Genomic DNA, 21,717 nt, shown 5'->3' on the forward strand with positions numbered 1-21,717 from the left:
AAGATGATAATGGCAAGGAAACAGACCAGGCCTATCCATTCCCTCAATCCCCAACGCGCCTTCCGTCTGAGTGGATGCATCGCGTCCCCCGTGCCCCTCCAGCGGTCCCTCTATCCCCTCCGCTGCTTTCTGGGGACACCATGTGTGGTGCACGCAGGCAGGAAGGTGAGCCGTGGTGTTGACACTCCACAGGGCAACCCTCAGCCCAGAGGCGATGTGCTCTACACTGTCCCCCAGAGCCCCAACCATCTGAGCTCAGGGTGCCCACAGTCCTGATCCTGGGGTGGGACCACTCTCAGGTGCATGCTCTTCGCTGACTCCCTGAAGTCACAGCAGGGACCCAGCCCCAGCTGCCCATGGAGTCACCTACTCACTGCCCCCCCACCCCGCACCGCCCCCAGGGCTCCTTCTCTCCCTGTCTTGTGGCGCCACTCCCTGGGGTCAAGTCCCAGATACCCCAGGTGCCCTTGAGTCCTCATCTCCAGGATGGCTTCTTAATGATACCCTCCCCATTTTACAGATGGAGAAACTGAGGTTCACAGACAGTAAGTAACCACCAAGGCTGATAATGTGGTAAAATTTGATATGTATCTGGGCATTCTGGCTCCAGAGTCTCAATGAAGCAGTTACATATTCAGAATTAACCACCATGGCAATCAGTACAGCTTCAAAGTACTCACCAGATGAAGTACAAAATTCGACCTGTGATCAATTCCATCTGGCCCTGTCATCCTCACTGCCCCCTCTCCTTCTAACTCCTATGCTCACTCGGCTCTGCCACGTGGGTCTCCTCCTCAGGGCCTTTGCACATACTGTGCCCTCTGCCTAGAACACTCTTCCCCCAGATGCACCTGGGTCCTCAGGTATAGGCTCAAATGTCACCGTGACTGAGAGGTATTCCTTGAGCAGGACTTTATAAGTATCTGATAAATACAAGCGCACTGAGCCCTCACTACCAGCCAAGCAGAGAGCTCATCTGTTTAATCTTCCTGAGACTCCATGTTAGAGAGGAAGGCACTGAGACCCAGAGAGGGGACACAGGTGGCCCAAGATAACCAGCTGCTGACCAGGAAGCAAGCCCTGGGCAAGGCAAGATCAGACCATGATGGTTTCTCTCCCTCTGCCCCCAGGCTCCCTCATGTGCTTTGGGTGTGGCCCAGCCCACCCCATCTCCAGGACAGAACAAGTCATACAGCCTGGCCAATCAGTCCAGTCCATCCCCAGACACTGATTGGTTCAAGGATAAGCATGTGACCACAGCTAAGCCAATGAGAATCAGCCCTGAGACTTTTAATGGACTGGTGGGAAAACAGGCTCTTTCTCAACTAGAACTGCGGGGAACACTCCTGGAGAAGCAGGGGTGGGGAGGAAGCCACCCACTAAGGAAAGAAGACAACAAGAGGAAGAGGAAAACAAGAAATAGAGAGAGAGAGGCCCTCCTTGATCAAGGTGTGCCTGAAGCTGTCCACCATGTGGCCTCCTCGGTTCCATAAGCTAATAAATCCCTTTCCTCAAGAAAGCCAGAATTTAGGTTAGGGCTGGGTTTAGGGTTTTGGTTTTACCTGTCAACTGACAAAGTCCTGTCTAAATACATAGCTGCCCTCCTCCAGACCATCACAGGTAGACGCAGCCACACGCTGAGCAGCTCTCAGCTGTCCTCTTCAGAAACCAGGCTGGGGAAGGGACAACACAGCCACAGTTGAGGCAGCTGAAGGTTTCAATGACCCTGTGGCCCTGAGGCCACATCTACATACTGAGAGCCAAACAGCTGATCTTTACTCTGGCCTGGACCCTCGGACAGACCCAGGACTGAAGGGAAGACAACTCAGGTCAGCTCAGAGAGGCAGACACCAGGTGCCCCAGCCGAGACCTCCAGCCTGCAGGGCAGCACCTGGACAGACGCTGGCAGTGAATTGTCAACCTGGGACCCCCACTACAACTCCCGAGTCAGGGTGACCTCGTACACCAAATGTACACACCCAAGTGGGTATGGGGAGACACAGGAACTATACACCCATGGATGGATGATGGGTTGACTTACCTATCGCCTGCCCATCTGCTTTATGCGCTAAGAAAGGAGAGTGCTCGATTATAGCCTGCCGCCTCCCAGGAGGATGGCTGGGCAGTTGATCTGGGCCACGCCCACTGCTGCAAATAAAACAGCCACGCAGTTTCCGCCATCCTACAGCCAGCCACGAGATGGGATTTCTAAACCCAAACGCATGCTCTTAAGTCCTTTTGGCATCCTTGTTAAACTTGACCTTTGAGGATTCCATCCTCTACTCCTTAAAGAGCCCCTCAGTGCCTTCTCTTGGTCACAGAAATACTCCTTCAAGGAAACAGAATGGAATTTCAGGGGCCCGGAGACAGTGAATAAAGCCCGATGCAACACAGCATGTCAAAGACAAAGAGAGGGATCGCCAGACACCACAGGCCTCCCAGTGGAGGACGTGACACCACCCACAGGGAACCCTTGCCAAAAAAGTAGAACTGGAAGCGATCAAATATCTAGATCAGTGGTTCTCAACCACAGTCAAGACACCTGACAATGTCTGGACACGTCTTTAATTATCACAGTTGGGCGGTGGGGTGCTAGTGGCATCCAGTGATTTTAGGCCAGAAATGCTGTTAAATAACCTACAGTGCACAGGACAGCCCTCACCACAGAGAATGATGCAGCTCCAAATATCCACACTGCTGTGGTTGAGAGATGCTGTGCTTCCACTATGGAGAACAGTATAGAGATTCCTCAAAAAACTAAAAATAGAGTTACCATATGATCCTGCAATCCAACTCCTGGGCATATATCTGGACAAAACTCTAACTTGAAAAGATACGTGCACCCCAATATTCATAGCAGCACTATTTACAGTAGCCAAAACATGGAAGCAACCTAAGTGTCCACTGACAGAGGAATGGATAAAGAAGATGTGGTACATATATATACAATGGAATATTACTCAGCCATAAAAAAGAATGAAATAATGCCATTTACAGCAACATGGACTGACCTAGAGGTTATCATATAAAATGAAGTAAGTCAAACAGAGAAAGAAAAATATCATATGATATCACTTCTATGTGGAATCTTTAAAAATGATAGAAATGAACTTGTTTATGAAACAGAAATAGACTCACAGACATAGAAAACAAACTTAAGGTTACCAAAGGGGATGGGTGGGACAGATAAATTAGGAGTCTGGGATTAACATATACACACTACTAGGGCTTCCCGGGTGGCGCAGTGGTTAAGAATCTGCCTGCCAATGCAGGGGACATGGGTTCGAGCCCTGGTCTGGGAAGATCCCACATGCCGCGGAGCAACTAAGCCCGTGAGCCCCAACTACTGAGCCTGCGCGTCTGGAGCCTGTGCTCCGCAACAAGAGAGGCCGCGACAGTGAGAGGCCCGCGCACCGCGATGAAGAGTGGCCCCCGCTTGCCGCGACTAGAGAAAGCCCTCGCACAGAAACGAAGACCCAACACAGCCAAAAATAAATATAAATAAATAAATAAATTTATTAAAAAAAAAAAAAAACATATACACACTACTATATATAAAATAAACAACAGGACCTACTGTATAGCACAGGGAACTATATTCAATATCTTATAATAATCTATAATGGAAAATGGAAAATAATCTGAAAAAGAATATATATATATAACGTTTATATATATATAACTGAATCACTTTGCTGTATACCTGAAACTAACACAACATTGTATAAATTAACTATATGTCGATTTTAAAAAGTGGTTAAAAAAACAAAACAAACAAAAAAAACACTATGCTTGACCCTACTCCCAGGGTATAGGAAGTGGCCAGGGAGAGAGAAGCATGTCAAAGGACCTCCCAGCAATACCCAGACTGGGAAAACACTACAGGCCAAACTTCATTTCTTCAGTAAATAAATTACAAGGAGGGGTGGGAGGAGAATGACGGAGAGACAAGGGGCACCTACAGATGAAAGGATTCTTAAAAGAAACATCAACTAGTTGCAATGTGTGGGTCTTACCTAAAAACTGATTTTTAAAAAAAATACAGAAACAAAAGAACCCCATATTTTGACATGGTAAAACACTGGGGATCAGGCCATTGTCCGGATTCCTGATAATTGAGAAATCACTGGCACTTTTTGGCTGTGATAATGATACTGAGGTTATGTGTTCGTGGGGGTTTTTTCCTTCTTTTTTACTCTTTCTTTTATTGGGGTAAAATACACACAATATAAAATTTACCATCTTAGCCATTTCTTTTCCATCTTAGCCATTTTTAAGTGTACAGTTCAGTGTATTAAATACATTCACATTGTTGAGCAGCCATCACCACTATCCATCCCCATAATTTTTTTTTTCTTTTTTTTGGCCACACCACGTGACTTCTGAGATTTTAGTTCCCTGACCGGGGATAGAACCCGGTCCCTCAGCAGTGAGAGTGCCGGGTCCTAACCACTGGACTGCCAGGGAATTCTCCCCCCAAAATATTTTTACCTTGTAAATCTGAAACTCTATACCCAGTAAACACTAACTCCCCATTCCCCCCTCCCCTGGCCTTGGCAACTACCATCCTACTTTCTATGACTTTAGCTACTGTGAGTACCTAATGTAAGTGGAATCATGCAGTATTTGTCTTTTTGTGATTGGCTTATTTCATTCAGCATAATGTCCTCGACAGTCATCCATGTTGTAGCCTGTGTCAGAACTTCCTTCCTTTTTAAGGCTGAATAATATTCCACTGTAGGGATGAACCACATTTTGCTTATCCATTCATTGTGCTGATGGACACTTGGATTGCTTCCATGTTTTATTTATTGTGAATAATCTGCTATGAACATGGGTGTACAAATATCTCTTTGAGACACTGCTTTCAAATCTTCTGTTTCATTTTTTTTCAATTAATTAATTAATTTATTTTTGGCTGCGTTGGGTGTTCGTTGCTGTGTGTGGGCTTTCTCTAGTTGTGGCGAGCCGGAGCTACTCTTTGTTGCAGTGCATGGGCTCCTCATTGCGGTGCCTTCTCTTGTTGTGGAGCATGGGCCCTAGGCGTGCGGGCTTCAGTAGTTGTGGCATGAGGGTTCACTAGCTGTGGCTCCCGGGCTCTAGAGCGCAGGCTCAGTAGTTGTGGCACATGGGCTTAGTTGCTCCGTGGCATGTGGGATCTTCCCGGACCAGGGATCGAACCCGAGTGCCCTGCATTGGCAGGCGGATTCTTAACCGCTGCGCCACCAGGGAAGTCCCAAATCCTTTGTTTTAAAAACAGCCCTCACCAGACACAAAAGGCCACACAGAGATCCCATTTATAAGAAATGTTCAGAACAGGCAAACCCATAGAGACAGAAAGCAGGTTCGTGGTTGTGCCAGGGGCTGGGGGAAGGGGAATGGGGAATGACTGCCAGTGGGGACAGCATGTCCTTTTGGGGGTGATGGAAATGTTCTGGAACTACATAGAGGTGGTGACTGTACAACACCGTAAGTGGACTAAGTGCCACTGAAGTGTCCACTTTAAAATAGCTAACCTTGGGGACTTTCCTGGCGATCCAGTGGTTAAGACTCCGCCCTTCCACTGCAGGAGGCACGGGTTCCATCCCCGGTTGGGGAACTAAGATCCCGCATGCCGTGAGGCGTGGCCAAACAATAAATAAATAAATAAATAAAACTAAAAAGTTCAAAAATTGAAAAAAAAAAAAGCTAATCTTACGTGAATTTCACCTCAATTGAAAAAAAAAAGACCAATCCTCATCTTTCAGGTTTTACTGACATATCTATGCAGGAAACACGCTGCTATCTGGGGCTGCTTCACAACAACACAGAAGGAGGGGTGTGCTGGGGGCGTGGAGGGGGCAGGATAGGGTATCTGATGTCCTTTGGAGCCGAGTGATGGATACCTGGGAATCCCCTAAACTTTTCTGTCCACATTTATGTATATTTGCAACTCTCAATAGTTAATAAATGGACTGTCTTCTATTTCAAGATTCAGATTAGCAGTTTTCCCCAGACCACCCCCCACCACCCCAAGCAGAACATAAAATCCTCAAAAGCACAGCAGGGCAGAGTCATCACCCTGAGGGATCCCCCAGGATGCCCAGCCCAGAGCCCCCACCCTGGCCAGCTGTGTGATCTGGGCAAGTGGCTGAACGTCTCTGGGTCCCACCTCTTCAAGGTTCAGCACCTGCCAATTTGCCAGTCCCTGGACACACCCCCTTCTCTCCCCTCCTCACTCCTTCTTTCACCTGGAGGAAGGTACTAGGCACCTGTACTTCCACCCCCATCACAGCACTGAAATCCTTGGCCTGCTCTCCTCTCACTGTGGAGGGGAGAGGAGAGGAAGGGACTTGTCTTAACCCCTACCTGCTCTGCAGGACAGTGGATGCCCTCCACCTCTGCTTCATGCTTATCCCACCGGGAAGCCCTGGGCTTTGTGGCCTTAACCAGCCCAGCGAGGTGACTGCACCCATTTCCCTGCAGCCACCAGCAGGGAAGACCTTCGGGGCACAGGGAGTAGGGAAGGCAGCATCTTAAGGATCTCAGGCAGTCTGTGTCCAATCCCAGCTGCATTAAAAGCCTCAGTTTCTCCACTTGCAAAATGGGTATGAGGCCTTTGCCCGCTCCCAAGCAGCTATGAGGTTCCAATGAGTTTACACGTTCAAGGTTTAGCCTCGGGCTGGGCCTTGAGCGAAGCACTGACTGCCCCCTCCCAGCCCCACCGAGTCCCTGGGAGGCAGCCATTCAGAGCCATATACTTGGAAGGGTGGGAGGAGGGCTGGAGGTGCAAGAGGGGGCGGGGCCTGACCGTGCAGTTGTACTTGATGCAGTCATCCCAGAAGCGGCTGGCTGAAAACTTCTTGCGGAGGACCACGGTCAGCCCGTAGATGAGACACTGACCCACGCCAATGATGTTCCCTGCAGAGAGTGGGCTCGATGAGGGGTCTCCAATCCCCCGCCCCCTCCCCCGCCCAAGCTTCCCTGTGGTACCTGCCGAGTGGTACAGGGGCAGACAGTCGTAGAGCACATCTGCCGCCTGCATGCTGTAGGAGTGGTGGGCGAATGCCGCTATGCGGTAGTACCTGCAGGGGCAGGGAGTGCAGGGGCTGGGACCCACACCCACGAAAAAAGCATGGAGTTGGGGGAGCGAGCTGCATACTGAGGCAGAGCCAGCCCAGCTCATAGGGGCCTTATAGGCTGGCAGAAGAGGAACATGCAACAAATAAAGAAAACGGTGCTTGCTGCCACAAGGGATATAATAGAGCAAAGGGACAGAGAGAGGCTGAAGGGGACAAAGCCAGGGAGGGTGGGGTAACCTGCCTGGGGAGGTGACACATGAGTTAAGGTCCAGAAAGAAGGAGCTGTAGGGTGAGCTAGGGAAGGGCACCCAGGTGAAGCGCAGAGTATATGCAAAGGTCCTGAGGCCAGAAGGAGTCTGGCAGGTTTGAGGAAGTGTGAGGGGGTCGAGGAGGGAGCGAGTGAGAGGTGGAGAGGAGGAAAATGGCATCAGAGAAGTGGCGGGTGCCGCACAACACGAATACGGCTTTTATTCTGAGGGCCAAGGAGGGTACAGGGAGGTTTGGCACAGAGGAGGTCTGATTTAGAATTTTAAACCTTGTTATGGTCGCTGATGAGAAGGGGACTGTTGGGGGCAGCAGTGGGGACAGGAGGAGACTGAGGAGGGGCAGAGGGCAGCACGGTGTCCTGAGATGGGCTGTGGGTTTTACCCAGTTGGGATCAAGATGCCCACAAGACCCCAACAGGAGCTGGGGGTCGGGGGGATCAGGCCGTAGAGAGGACCTGGAGTGGCTCTCCTGCGCTGGGGGCAATGCCCACGGGTCCCTCACCTGCTGTGTACGACGATGGCAGCCTTGGGCAGCCCCGTGGTCCCTGACGTGTAGATGTAGAGGAGTCGATCTAAGAGAGATGTGGGTGTTGGGGACCGGAGGCTGGCATGAGAGGGACGAGGGGACTGGGTGGGCATCGGCAGGGGGGATCCCACCTGGACTCACCATCCATGCCCTTGCCAGGGGGCTGGGCCAGGGGGGCTGTGGAGGCCTCCTTCAGCAGCGGGTCCAGGAGCTGGGTGTCCGGCAAGACACCCTCGGGCCCCAAGTCTCCAGAACAGAACTTGACCAGGCTCTTGCCCAGCTGTCCACTCACCTCGGCCACCACTGCGGCCCAAAACATATGTCACGGTCAAGGATGGGCAGGTCCCCTCCCAGGCCCGGGGAAGCACCATCTCCCTGCCCTGGGCGGCCCCAGGCCCCCACCGAGATGCTGCCCACACCCGGCCTCACCCGCTGCCAGCTCCCGTCCGAAGACCAGGGCCTTGGCGCCCGAGGTGCCCAGGCAGAAGACCAGGGGCTCCCGCCGCAGGTTAACGTTGAGCAGCGCGGCCTCCATGCCCGCCTTGGCCAGACCCAGCCACAGCCCCACAAACTCAGGCCGGCCCTCCAGGAAGATGGCCACCACGTCGCCTGGCGTGTAGCCCAGCTGGCAGAATAGGTTGGCCACGGCATTGGAGTAGGCGTCCAGCTGCGCGAAGGTCCAGCACGCGCCGCTGCCCGCGTCCACCAGCGCCAGGTGCTCAGGCTGCCGCTGTACCACCTCCTGGAAGATCTGCGGGATGGTGTGGCGGGCGCGCTGGTGCCACCGCAGCTCCAGGCGCACGCGCATCAGCACGATGAGGCCGCTGGGAGGGGGGACGAGGGGACGGTGTCACTGAGTGTCCTGCCCGGCTTCCAGGAGACCACCCCAAGCCTCAGCATCCCCCCGTGGAGAAAGCGGAGGAAAAGGTCCCTGTATTCCCAAGGGTGGCAAGTGTTCAATGAGAACCCTTGGGTTGCTGGGTCTCTTGGAGAAACTAAGGGCAAAGGGCCATTTACCAGTCAGCCCAGAAGCAGGCGGATTCTCACAGCTGGCCAGGCCATGCAGTGTAAATCAGTCACCTTGTCCTCCTCCGCCACAGCTTGCTTGGTGACCCTGAGGGAGCCAGGCCCAGTCCTTTCCTTGTTTTTCTCTCCTGGGGCAGCCCAAGTGCCCCATGCTGACCCCCCACTGCCTCCAGCTTGGACTCCTCATGCCCCGCCTGCCTCAACCGGGGCCCTGGGGTCCACCCCCTGAGCTGGGAGGCCGTTCCACTCCCAAGTTACTCAATGGCCCTAGGCGCAGATGGCTGAGCCATCCAGCACGTGTGCCCCAAGCCAGGGGAGGAGGTGCCTCTGCCCCAGGTGAGGCCAGAAGATGGGCTAGCGAGAGGCCCTGAGGGCAGGTGTCTTGTTCCTCTGTCTCCACCTGCTAGTAGAGACAAGGGGATCAGAGGCCCCAGGGGAAGACAGAACCCCCGTAGAAGGAGCCAGGTTCCTGAATGACTGTGTGGAGATGAGCAGCCATCACTGATGATGCCAGGCTGTCAGATGAGTGAGACATGAACTTGTTTGTGTTGTTTTAAGCAAACAGAAATGGCTTTAGATCACAGAACCAAGAAAGCTAGAATTTCTCAGTGCAGGAGCTCAAGAAACAAGTGGTCTTCTGGCTTTACCTGGCTCCCTGCCCTGCCACCTGACTCTGAGAGATAACTTTGTGCTGGGTTAAGCCACTGTCAAGTGGGGACCTGTTTGTTACAGCAGCTTGCTCTGCCCTGACTGAGACAGGCGGTCCTCACTCTGCCCCCAGGAAGGTTACCCGGGGGTGGTTCCCCAAATCCTAAATGAACACTTAGAACGGGTGCATTTTATTATATGTAAATTACACCTCAAAAACAACCCATGAAGACAGAGCAGATTGGTGGTTACTAGGAGCTGGGGGAGGGGGAATGGGGAGTAACTGCTAATGGGGACAGGGTTTCCTTTTGGGGTGATGGAAATGTTCTGGAGCTAGATAGAGCTGATGGTTGCACAACACTGTGAATGTACTCAATGTCGCTAATGGTAAATTTTGTATTATATGCGTTTTACTACCACAAAAATGAATGAATGAATGAAACTCATGAAGACTGTCTGTGGCAAGGTTAAAAACAGGAGTCCTTACCTTCCAGATATACACCCTGGAAAACTAACAGATAGAAAAATGTGCCACTGAGATTCAGACAGAGGAGGAAGTGGGTGGAGGTGAGGAAACAATCATATGAAGATCACGGAAGCTGGGGGATGGGCACATGGGTTTATTACATTATTCTCTCTACTTCTGTAAGCTTGAAATTTTCCATAGTAAAATGTTTTTCACACAGATTTTTAAAAAATAAAATAAAAAAATAAATTTTAAAAATAAAAAAATTTTAAATAAAAATTTTAAAATTAAATTAAAATTTTTAATTTAAAAAATTTTTAAATAAAAATTTTTTTTATTTTAAAAATTAAAATTTTTTAATTAAAAAATTTTTATTTTTTTAATTTTTTTGGCCACGCCGTGCAGCTTGCAGGATCTTAGCTCCCTGACCAGGGATTGGAATGGGCCCCCTGCAGTGGAAGTGTGGAGTCCTAACTACTGGACCGCCCAGGGAATTCCCTAAATTTTAAAAAATTTTTTTAAAAATCAAAAATCAAAAAAAATTTTTTTAAATAATGTTTTAACCCTCCAAAGGCTCCCACTGTTTTTTCAATCAAATGCCTTCCCTGTGGCCTGTGAGGCCCAGCACAGCCCAGCCGCATGCATCTGGCCACCTCATCACCCTCCATTGCCCCAGCTTGCTCTTGCCTCCTTCCCTGATCTTCAGCAGGGCAGAGGTTCCTGCCCAAGGGCCTTCGCCCAGCTCCCACTGCCTGGAATACTCTGCCCCAGGCCCCTCGTCTCGGCTCCTTCTCATCCTTCACCTCTCAGCTCCAATGACACCTGCTCAGAGGGGTCCTCCCAGCCCTGCCCAGCTTGGATCAGTATGGTTATTTTAAAATATCCCTGCAAACCCTTTGACAGTCCTCCCTTCGAAAGGTGGGTTCTATTTCCCATCCGCTTGAGTATGGGCAGACTGAGGGGCTTGCTTCTAAGGAAGAGAATGTAGCAGAAGTGATGCTATGTGACTTCCGAGTCCAGGGCACAAAGACAGCACACCTTCTTCCCAGCACGCAGGAGCCCTCATGCCCTCTCGCTTTCCCTCTCTCTCAGGACACTGGCCCTGGGAACCCAGCACTGAGCTGTAAGGAAGCCTAGACATAGGAGATGATAATGATCATTTTTTAAGCCCCTAGTTTCAGGGGTAATTTGTTACACAGCCATAGGTAACTGATACATTCCCAACACCCACACACCCCCACCACCATCGATTTATTCCTTCAAAGTGATCATCACAATCTAAAACTGCCATCTTCCTTTGTGGGTTTCCTGAATTCTTTGTCTTTTTCCATGAGAGCCGGCACCCTGTCTATGATTGTCTATTGTGTCCAGGGCTGTAGTCCCAGCACTAGAAACAGGGCCTAGAATGTAAGGATGATGCTGGTGTCCCACAGGCTGGCTCAAATGCAGCCCAGTCTCTTCTGCCTGTGTGACTGCAGCTGTTGAAGAGTGTCTCCAAAAATTCATGTACACCCAGAACCTCAGACTATGACCTTATTTGGAAACATGGTCTTTGCAGATATAATTAAGGTAAGTATGAGATGAGGTCATCTTGATTGCCTAGGTGGGCCCTAAATCCAATAACAGGTATCTCTACAAGAAGAGAGGGGGACTTCCCTGGTGGTCCAGTGGTTAAGACACTGCACTTCCACTGCACTGGTTGTGGGTTCAATCCCTGGTCGGGGAACTGAGATCCCACATGCTGCGCGGTACAGCCAAAAAGTTAAAAAAAAAAAAAGGAGAGAGAACACAGAGACACAAGGGAGAAGGCTCTGAGGAGACACAGGCAGAGACTGGAGTGATGCAGCCACAAGCCAAGCCAAGGACGCCTGGACTCCCGAGAAGCTGATTTCGGGCTTCTGGTCTCCAGAACTCTGAGACAACAAAATCCTTTTGTTTTAAGCTACCAAGATTGTGGTAATTTGTTGCGGCAGCCCCAGGACACTCATACAGTGGGCATGGGTGGGTACATCCCTCTCTGGGCCTCCTGGTTAATGGGGACAATAATATCCCATGCCTTCCAGGTCATTAGGGGATAAAAGAGATGGATGGAGACTTCTAAGGACAGGGCCTGGTGTGTCCTACATTCTCAATAAACTCTGTTGCTATCCTCTCCCCAGGGAGGTATGCACTGTCAGTAAGAAAACAGAATTGAATTAGCATTTTATCTGCCCAGCAACTTGACTCATACCTACCCTGTAAGGAAGAAAGAGGAACAAGCAAGTTCCAAGAGCAGGGGGCCAGCCCAGGAAGTCCCCTGGGGGTAATGGTCCAGGAGAGGAGGCAGGACATGATCTGAGGGCCTTGTGCAAACACTGATTCCTCAAGTGTCTGTCCCGGAGCTGTGAGCCCCAGCAGAGCCCAGAGGAAAGAAAAAGTGCCCTGGAGTCAACGGCCTTGGTTCAGATCCTACTCCACCGCTTACCAGCTATGGCACCTGGGCAGGCCCTGCCCTCTCTGGGCCTCAGTTTCCTTAGAATATCAGGAGACTGAACATAACAAGCTCCAAGGTGTTCTCCAGCTCAGCAAAGTGTAGGTACTGCCATTGTCCTATTTACAAAGAGGAAGCAGGGCCCAGAACAGCAGTGCATCTGTAAATGGGGGAACAGTGCAATTCTCGGCCTAATACCTGTCAAATGTATTAAGTGCCTAACCAAGAAGAAGGGTTGAAAAAGAGGGATTCATCGTTACTCTGCCCAGGAGGGTCAGTTCCTGCCTCTGGACTTTGCACCTGCTGTTCCCTCTGCCTGGAGCGCTCTTCCATCCCCCAGGTCTTTGCACGGTTGGCTCCTTCTCATCTGACCACCTGTGCTGGGTGCCCCACACCTACCGCCCTGGCTGCAGTAGTCATGCACTATCCTTGCCTCTCCCCCACGTGCTGAATTCTTCTTGTCACTTTCTGATGTTTAAGTTATTTCCTCATTTCCTTCTCGAGCATCCTTCTCCCTCATTAGGCTGTGGGCTCCACAGGACAGGAAAAGCATCATCTGGTGCGTTCATGGCGTGTCATGGTGACCATGGCATCCCCGAAGCCCAGACAGGGTGTGGGGCACAGGAGGTCCTCAAGGATGGGTAGAACAAATGACTTTCCCCAATGCAGACTAGCTGGAATCTGGTTATCTCACAAGCACGGCCAAGACCCCACCGTCACAAGCCTGAAGCAGTGCAGTCACCTCCCTCTGGTCTCCCGCCTCCACCCTGAGCCAGGCCCCATTCTCTGTGTAGTGGGGTGAATGGTGGCCCCAAAAAGATACATCCGAGTCCTGATCCTCCAAACTTGTGAATGAGCCCTTATGTGGAAAAAGGGTCTTTGCAGATGTAATTAAGTTGAGGATCTTCAGATGAGATCATCCTGGATTTAGGATGGGCCTTAAATCCAATGACAAGTGTCCTTCTAAGAGACAGAAGAGGAGACACAAACATAGAGAAGAAGGCCATCCGAAGACAGAGGCAGAGATTGGACTGAGTGATGCAACCACAAGCCAAGGAACTGCCAAGGATTGCTGGAAGCCACCAGAAGCTAGGAGAGAGGCATGGAACAGATTCTCCCTCGGAGCCTCCAGAAGGAACCAACCCTGCCCACACCTTGATTTCAGACTTCAGGCCTCTACAACTACGGCAGAATAAATTTCTGTTGTTTTAAGTCCCCCAGTTTGTGCTACATTGTTATGACAGCCACAAGAAACTAACACACTCTGCTTCATCTCCACCATTGTCTATCTTCCTTACCGCTCTCACCCCAGTGCCCCATTCAAGGGGGCAGAGGGGGTGTGTCTCCATTCCCACTGTCTGGGAACAAGTGCATTTCCTGCCTGGCTGCCCCAAACCCTCCTCACCAAGCCACCCTCTTCCTCCATGCAGGCCAGCCTGGCTGTGCTGCTTCCCTGCTCAGAACACTTCCCTGGGAACATAAGACTGTCTTCTGCTCTGTGTTCAAAGCTCTGGAAATCTGGCTCTAACTCCAACACTGCCCAACTCATAGACCTCCCGCCATCACAATAGCCCCTTTCACACCCCCTGCAACATGGGGCCTGGTAATCCCATGTTCACTTTCTTCTATCAGCATGTGATGGCTGGGGCCACAGCAGCCAATATGAGACCATGAGGGTAACTAACTGGAGATGCCAAGCCTTTGAAGCAAGGATGTCAGAGCAGAAAGGCAGAAGGAACTTGGGCCAATGATAACATGCTGAACACAAATTGATCAACCTGAAGCCACCTCATGTTCCAATACCCCACTGCACATGGCTATAAATGTGCTTTACTGTTGATGCCACTTCTAGTTGGGATTCCCACTACTTGCAGCTGAAGCCTCCTCATGCAGAACACCTCCCCAGAGGAGCTGATCCACAAGTGCAGCACACCTCCACAAAGTACCACCACATGCTGGACATCATGACAGGAATGGGGACACACAGGTGACCAAGGTAGGCGTGATCCCTGCCGCTATGGGTTTACAGTCAATAATCAAGGAGAAAACAAACAAAAACAATGACAGTTTTATACGTTTCCTAAGAAAAAAGCAACAGGATGATGTGATCAAGCACGACCAGGACAGACTTCACCCACGGGGCAGGGGAGACTTGTCTGAGGAAGCAACATTTGCACTGAACTTTGAAGGATGAGAAGGAGTCAGCCATGGGTAAAGCTCGAGGGGAAGTATTCCAGGTGGAGGGCACCACGAGTGCAAAGACCTGCAGGCAGGAAGGAGATTGGCAGGTTTAAAAAAGAGCAAAGGCCAGCCGGAGTGAGCGAAGCAGAGAGTAGGAGGAGACGGCTCAAGGTCGGGAATGTCTCTACATGGCTCTGAATCGCTCCACCAACGGGTATACTGATTTTGACACATTAAAGTCACTCGGGGGAAATGACGACGCATTATTCATTTGTAGCTTCCAGTGAGCAGAAGATGGGAAAGAATCCAAACATCCTGCAGTAAGCGAGGGGTTAGATGAACAACGGCTCGAGCTGACGCTTACAACAGAAGGCTGCGCACAAGAATGGCGCCCCCAATGCAAGGGATGAGGAAGGACCCTAAAGGTAAATGGGAAAAGTTACTGCTGACCTTGTGGCAAAGATGGCAGATTGAGCACTCGGACACTGACTGTTCACAGTGCCTCCCAAAACGGCTAGTAAAAGGACTTAAGTGTGAACTCACAAGGACTGGGAAAATGGAAGTGGAGACCAAATCACCCCACTTTGGGAAGCTGGGCAGCAGCACATGAGAGGTGGGGGCCCCAGGAGAAGGGGGAAAGCAGAATCCTGGGCTGCAGTGGAGGATTGATGGAAATCTGTTTAAGAAGGCCCCTCTGTGAAATAAATGTCATGGGGATGTAATGTACAACATGGTGACTATAGTCAATAATACCTCATTGCATATTTGAAAGTTGCTAAGAGAGTAGATCTTAAAAGTTCTCCTCACAAGAAAAAAATTTTTGTAACTATGTATCGTGATGGATGTTAACTAGACTTAGTGGTGATCATTTCACAATATACCAGTATCCCTTACTTTTCAAAATTTCACTTTAATGCCGCTTCTCTTTTGTGAAAGACCAAAATTAGTACCTGTTTTTGCTAACCGAAAGAAATCCAAAGAGGATTTTCACTTTTACAATAAAAGGCAAAAAGTAAAAATAGTGTTCGGTGTTTGTTCTGCAGGGAGCTGTTATAGGGACAGCGCGCACCCAAAGCAGTGAGAGAGGCACTGCCGAGCTCCTTCCCTGGGAACTACACTCAGTATCCCAGCATCAAGCTGCCATAGCTCTGAACTGTGTCTGTGAGCATCTGAACTTTATCTCAATTTATTTTGTGCACCCGTTAGCAAGATGCATCCTAAGGTAATTGCTTCTTCCCTTTATACCATTTAGGCTTATGAAAGGTTTCAGAGGAATGCTCTATTTTCGGGTAGTAGGAGAAACCTTTACGCAAATAGCAAATCATTATGTTGCCCACCTGAAACTAATAGAGTGTTATATGTCAGTATCTCAATTGAAAAAAAAAAAAAAAGTGGCCACCCAGGAGAAGATTGAAAGTCCATCCACAGGAGGGTTTCTGGGTGGGGCACCTCCCTGCAAATGGGTGTTAAGTGAATGTTTACCTGCCAGATGCCAAGCCTCCAGCCCTCTTCCCCACTGTGTTCCTGGGATGCTGCTGGTGGGGCCTGTGCCCAGGCCCAGAGGAAAGACCCAAAGACACTACACTGGACTTTCCCCAAAGCACCACCTGGCCAGGTGACCCCATCATGAAGCTCAGTTGACAAGACCCCCTCACCCCCTACACACATCCATGCTGAGAGCTTCTAATTGGCTTTACAGCCAAGGACTACCAGACTCCTGGGGATTTCCTCTAATAGGGATGATGGAGACTAAAATAAACAAAGAAGAAAATCTTTGAGGAAAAAGAGATTGTGCAAAGAGAAAAAAACTAATAAAGTCATTAATATCCTTGAAAATGTAAGAAGATATATTGCATCCATGAAACAAGAATAGGATGCTATATAAAAGCTTTCAGGGAATGAAAAAAAAAAGATCCTGGAAAATTTAAATGTGAGGGCACAAAGAATGTACAACATACACATGAACCCTAATGAAAAATATGGGGCTTAGTTAATAATCATGTATCAACAATGACTCATCAATTGTAACAAGTGTACTACACTAATAAGAGATATTAAAAACAGGGGAAACTGCAGGGGAGAGTAAGGGGGTATATGGGAACTCTCTGTACTTTCTGCTTAATTTCTGTAAACCTAAAACTGATAATAAAAAATGAAGTCTAGGGCTTCCCTGGTGGCGCAGTGGCTGAGAATCTGCCTGCCAATGCAGGGGACACGGGTTCGAGCCCTGGTCCGGGAAGATCCCACATGCCACGGAGCAACTGGGCCCGTGAGCCACAACTACTGAGCCTGCGCGTCTGGAGCCTGTGCCCCGCAACGGGAGGGGCCGCGATAGTGAAAAGGCCCGCGCACCGCGATGAAGAGCGGCCCCCGCACCGCGATGAAGAGTGGCCCCCACTTGCCGCAACTAGAGAAAGCCCTCACACGAAAACTAAGAGACCCAACACAGTCATAAATAAATAAATAAAATTAAAAAAAAATAAAAAAAAAAATAAAAAAAAAAAAATGAAGTCTATATAAAAAAGAAAAAACAAAATTAAAAAATCAATTTAAATAGTCTATTAATTTGAACAAAGAATAATCATAAAAAAAATTTTAAATGTGAGGGCATAAGTTAACCATTAATAGAAGGACTGAAAGATATATTTGAAGAAATATCATAGAAAGTAGGATAAAAAGACAGAGATGGAAAATAAAAAAGATAAGAAGATAGCTGATTCACTTTGTTATAAAGCAGAAACTAACACATTATTGTAAAGCAATTATACTCCAATAAATATGTTAAAAAAAAAAGATATGAAAATTATAGAACCAGTCCAGAAGATTCAACATCATATTCATTCAATAAATGTTATCAAGCTAGACACTGTTCCAGGCACTCAATAATAGGAGTTCGAAGAAGAACAAAGGAAATAAAGGTGAGGAAATCACCAATGATAACATCAAGAAAACTTCCTTGACCTGAAACCCACCAACAGATCATACAATGGATGGAAATAACCCACCATCTTGAAAAGATCCCACAAGCTTCCAGAAAGAAAAAAAAAAGTCACTGCAAAGGATCAGGAATCAGAGAGTTTTAGTCTTCTCAACAATAACCATGATGTGAGAAGAAAATAAGAAATGCCTTCAATTTTGAAGGAAAATAATATGCAACCTAGAAGTCTATACCCAGACCATCAGTCAAGTGTGAGTGTGGAAATAAAGATATTTTCATACATGGAGGGTCTCAAAAAATTAAATTTCTATACATGATTTCTCCCAAAGCTAATGAAGGTGTGTTCCAACTAATTAAAGGAGTAAACCAAGGAATCAGGGACCCAGGAAACAGGGTATCCAACCCAAGATAGAAGTGATGCTAATCCTCAGGAAGATGGGTAGGAGCAAGCCTGGTGTGATGGCTGCCCACCAGGTAGAGAGAGCAACTAGACCAGCCTGGACAGATTGGAGGCTAAAAGAGAGACTTCTCCAAAAAGATGAAACTGAAAGCCCATCTGATGCTATAAATATTAGAGGAGAGAGAGACAAATGTTGTGGAGTTTGGCTTTGAAGTAGAGATAAATACATAGAAAACTAACCAACATGAAGGCAATCAATAACTCCAGACAAAAAGACATAAAGTTGTTTAACTCATAAACAAGCATCCTTTTGGCAGTCTATTTAATGCCACATTTTTTGGTGTTTTTGTGCTTTTTGTTGTTGATTTTGCTGTTTAAAATGGGCCCCACGCATAATGCTGAAATGCTGTCTAGTGTTCCTAAGTACAAGAAGGCTGTGATGTGCCTTAGGGAGAAGATACACATATCAGATAAGTTTTGTTCAGGCATGAGTTATAATGTTGCTGGCAGTGAGTTCAATAGTAATGAATCAACAATATATATTAAATGATGTGTCTTTAAACAGAATACACACAAAACAAGATTATGTATTGACAGGTTGATGAAAATGTTGTGATCAGAGTCTTGCAAGAACCTAACCCTGTATTTTCCCTAGGAACAATGGTTCAGTGTTTGCTAATTCAATGTTTGCAGCAACTTTGTAGAACAAAACTATCACAGGGAATTCCCTGGTGGTCCAGTGGTTAGGACTCTGTGCTTTCACTGCCGAGGGTGCGGGTTCAATCTCTGGTGGGGGAACTAAGATCCTGCAAGCCTTGCAGCATTTCCAAAAAAAAAAAAAAGAAGAAGAAGAAGAAAACTACCACAAATAATGAGAATCAACTGTAATAATATTGGGACAATGAAGGGACGGAAGAACATGTGTGTCTGTGTACGTATGAGGGTGGGTATGTATACACCATGCACAGGGACAGGAAGAGAGTGAGGACAGGGGGATAAAGGGATGCCAAATCCTCATCTTCCATGGAGTGAGATGACAGATCAAGTCTCAAAGTGAAAAAATGCAGATTTGTCACATAAGCCATTTAGAGACGTGGAGGTGAAGTCCAAAAGATTCAAAGGAGAGGTAAGAATCACTCCTGGAAGGGAAGGGAAAATGTGGGTAGAGGGTGGGGCTGGCATTGCCACTTGAGGTAGAAGGCTTAGAGTCATCTCGAAGCCTGCGTGACTTTAATAAAAGCAAAATTTTCAAGTGAAAGTGGAGAGAAGAAAGAAAGCAGGAGGTGAAGAATATGATGGAGAATGCGTGGCCCTTTGTGAGCACCAAGAACAAGAAGAGGTCTGCATATATTTCTTGGGAAAGAGACACAAGATGCCTCTGAGGAGGGGAACTGCAGGGCTGGGGGCAGCGGAGAGAGGGCAACATTCACTGCAAACCTCTCTCTAACATTTGAATTTTGTACCTGTGTTATGTATTAACTGTTACAAAAAAAATAACTGAAAAATGTAGAATGTTGAAAGTTAGCTGTTTATACGTCCACCTCCCTGGTCAGATCCTGATATCTCAACCATTCAACGAATAAATAGAGTTGCTACGGTGAGCAGCCTCAGCATTTACTGAGCTAACCTTACAGCCACCCTCCAAAGTAGGGTTCTAAAATCCCCATGTCGGATGGTGGATGAGCTGGGAGCTCAGAGAGGTGAATTACACACTCAAGGTCACACAGCAAATAGAGGACAGAACAACCCAGATCAGGCCCCCTGGCAGGGTCCCTCTGTTCCTCCTCAGGCTTGCCCCCAAACATCCACCATGTACCACGTGACAGACCAAGTGCCCGTGCTGCACACAACAGGTGCTCAATTCACGTTTTCTTAAAGAAGAGAGGATGCACAAGGTGTACTCTTAGAGACGAAGGAACTAAGACTCAGAGGGTGATGTTTCATGGGCTAGCAAGGAGCAGAGTGAGGGCCACAGCTAGACACTCTGGCTCTAGCCACCAAGCACCTAACCTCTGAGGTACCCACTGCTGGGTGAAGGCAATCAGCACCAACAAGTCTGAGTGCCTACTATGCGCCCAGCTCTCCTCTAAGAGCTTCAGTAGAGCACCCCAAGAACCCCATGAAGGGGTACTAGTGTTACAGCCATGGGGAGAGGGCCATCAGCAAGGGTAGGAACCACAGGAAGCAGCTCCCACAGGGGTGCACCCTGTCCGCAGACAGCACAGCAAAGAAACTCGACTGAGGCTGCAGCGGCTCGTGCTCAGGTTACTCAAGCATTCACAACGGGGCCCAGTCTTCACGGCCTGTCCCTCCCGCCCTCGCCCCCAGCCTCTCTGGAGCACACCCACACGGGCGGGGAGTAGACTTCAGCACTGGGCTCCAGCCACATGTCTGGGCCACCCTGCCTGGCAGCAGCACAAGCCACCCCCACCCTGGGGACAAAGAGGCCACTGTCCACCTTTGGGCCCTTCCTGAGGCCTTTTCTTGCCCCTCTGCTCCTTCTGCCCCTTCCTGCTTTCACCCTGAGCTCCAGGGCACCGGGGCAGGAAGAAATAAACAAGGATGAATATGATCAGATTTCATGAGGAAAACAGAAGATGAGTTAGAAGAACTGAGGCAGGGTGCTTAAATATTTCTGAACCTAGGTTCTAAATGCAGCCAGCCTGCACCACCACCCCCACACAACACAGCAGCTAAGAACACATACTCTGGAGTCCTGCCACTCCTCGGCTCTGTGTTCTTGGGCAAATGACCTCCCTTCTCGGTGCTTTGGTTCACCAACCACAAAATGGGATTAGTAAGCATTCCTTCCTTACAGGACTGTGAGAACACTAGAACAAAACCTGGTACAGAGGTGGGTGGGTGTTATATAAGCTGCATTAGTTAGCTATTGCCGTGTAACAAATTGCAGCCAAAATTACTAGCTGAAAAGAGCAAACATTGATTATCTCACATTTTCTGTGGGTCAAAAATCCAGGAGCAGCTTAGCTGGGTGGTTCTGGCTCAGGGTGTCTTGTGAGGCTGTAATCAAGGTGTCAGCAGGGGCTGTGATCATCTCAAGGTTTCACTGGGAGAGAATCCATTTCCAAGTTCACTCATGTGAGACTCTCCACAGAGCTGCCTTACATGACAGCTGGCTTCCCCCAGAGGGAGTGACCCACGAGAGAGCACCCAAGATGGAAGCCACAGTCTTTTTTATTACCTAATCTCAGAAGTAATATCCCATTGCTTTTGCTGTATTCTGTTCATTAGAAGTGAGTCACTAGGTCCAGCCCACACTCAAAGGGAAGGGATCATACAAAGGTGGGCAGACTGGGAGGTAGGGCCATCTTCCAGGCTGCCTCCTACAGAAAGTGTGTCAAGCTCTGTGTTGGGGACTCGGAGTGGACCCAGCTTCTGTCCTGTCCCAGGGGAGACAGAGCTGGTCACAGATATCCCCTGCCCCATGGTGCCCAAGGAAGGAGTGAAGACCTGCCATCCAAAAAATATATCCTGCGCTCCTGTTGTGTGCCGCCCTGACGGGAGACCAGGGCCACAGGAGCACAAAGTCCAACACAGTCTCCATCTGTGCTGGCCCCCAAAAGGGCCCATAGTTTAGTGGGGGGAAAGAGACCCTAAAATTAAAAGGCAAGAGAGCAGACACATATGCTAATTACAAGTGACTGATGCCGCTAGTGGTTACAAGTCAAGCTCTGGAGCCACACTGCCTGGGTTCAAATCCTGCCCCCACTACCG

The 21,717-nt window shown here is 48.9% G+C and overlaps 1 protein-coding gene across 4 annotated transcripts in view; it reads right to left on the bottom strand.

The window, feature by feature from the left end:
* Positions 1–21,717, bottom strand: part of SLC27A1 (solute carrier family 27 member 1) — a 31,100-nt gene that overhangs the window by 5,305 nt on the left and 4,078 nt on the right. For all 4 annotated transcript variants that reach the window (XM_007195490.2, XM_007195491.2, XM_007195489.2 and 1 more), the window contains exons 3-7: positions 8,283–8,677; positions 7,995–8,156; positions 7,830–7,899; positions 6,973–7,064; positions 6,791–6,900 (exon numbers count right to left, since the gene is read on the bottom strand). In XM_007195490.2, the coding sequence (XP_007195552.2) occupies positions 6,791–6,900; positions 6,973–7,064; positions 7,830–7,899; positions 7,995–8,156; positions 8,283–8,677 (829 nt within the window). The remainder of the gene's footprint in view (positions 1–6,790; positions 6,901–6,972; positions 7,065–7,829; positions 7,900–7,994; positions 8,157–8,282; positions 8,678–21,717) is intronic.

The sequence above is a fragment of the Balaenoptera acutorostrata genome, chromosome 2 (genome assembly GCF_949987535.1).
Source record: "Balaenoptera acutorostrata chromosome 2, mBalAcu1.1, whole genome shotgun sequence".
Classification (NCBI taxonomy): Eukaryota; Metazoa; Chordata; class Mammalia; order Artiodactyla; family Balaenopteridae; genus Balaenoptera; species Balaenoptera acutorostrata.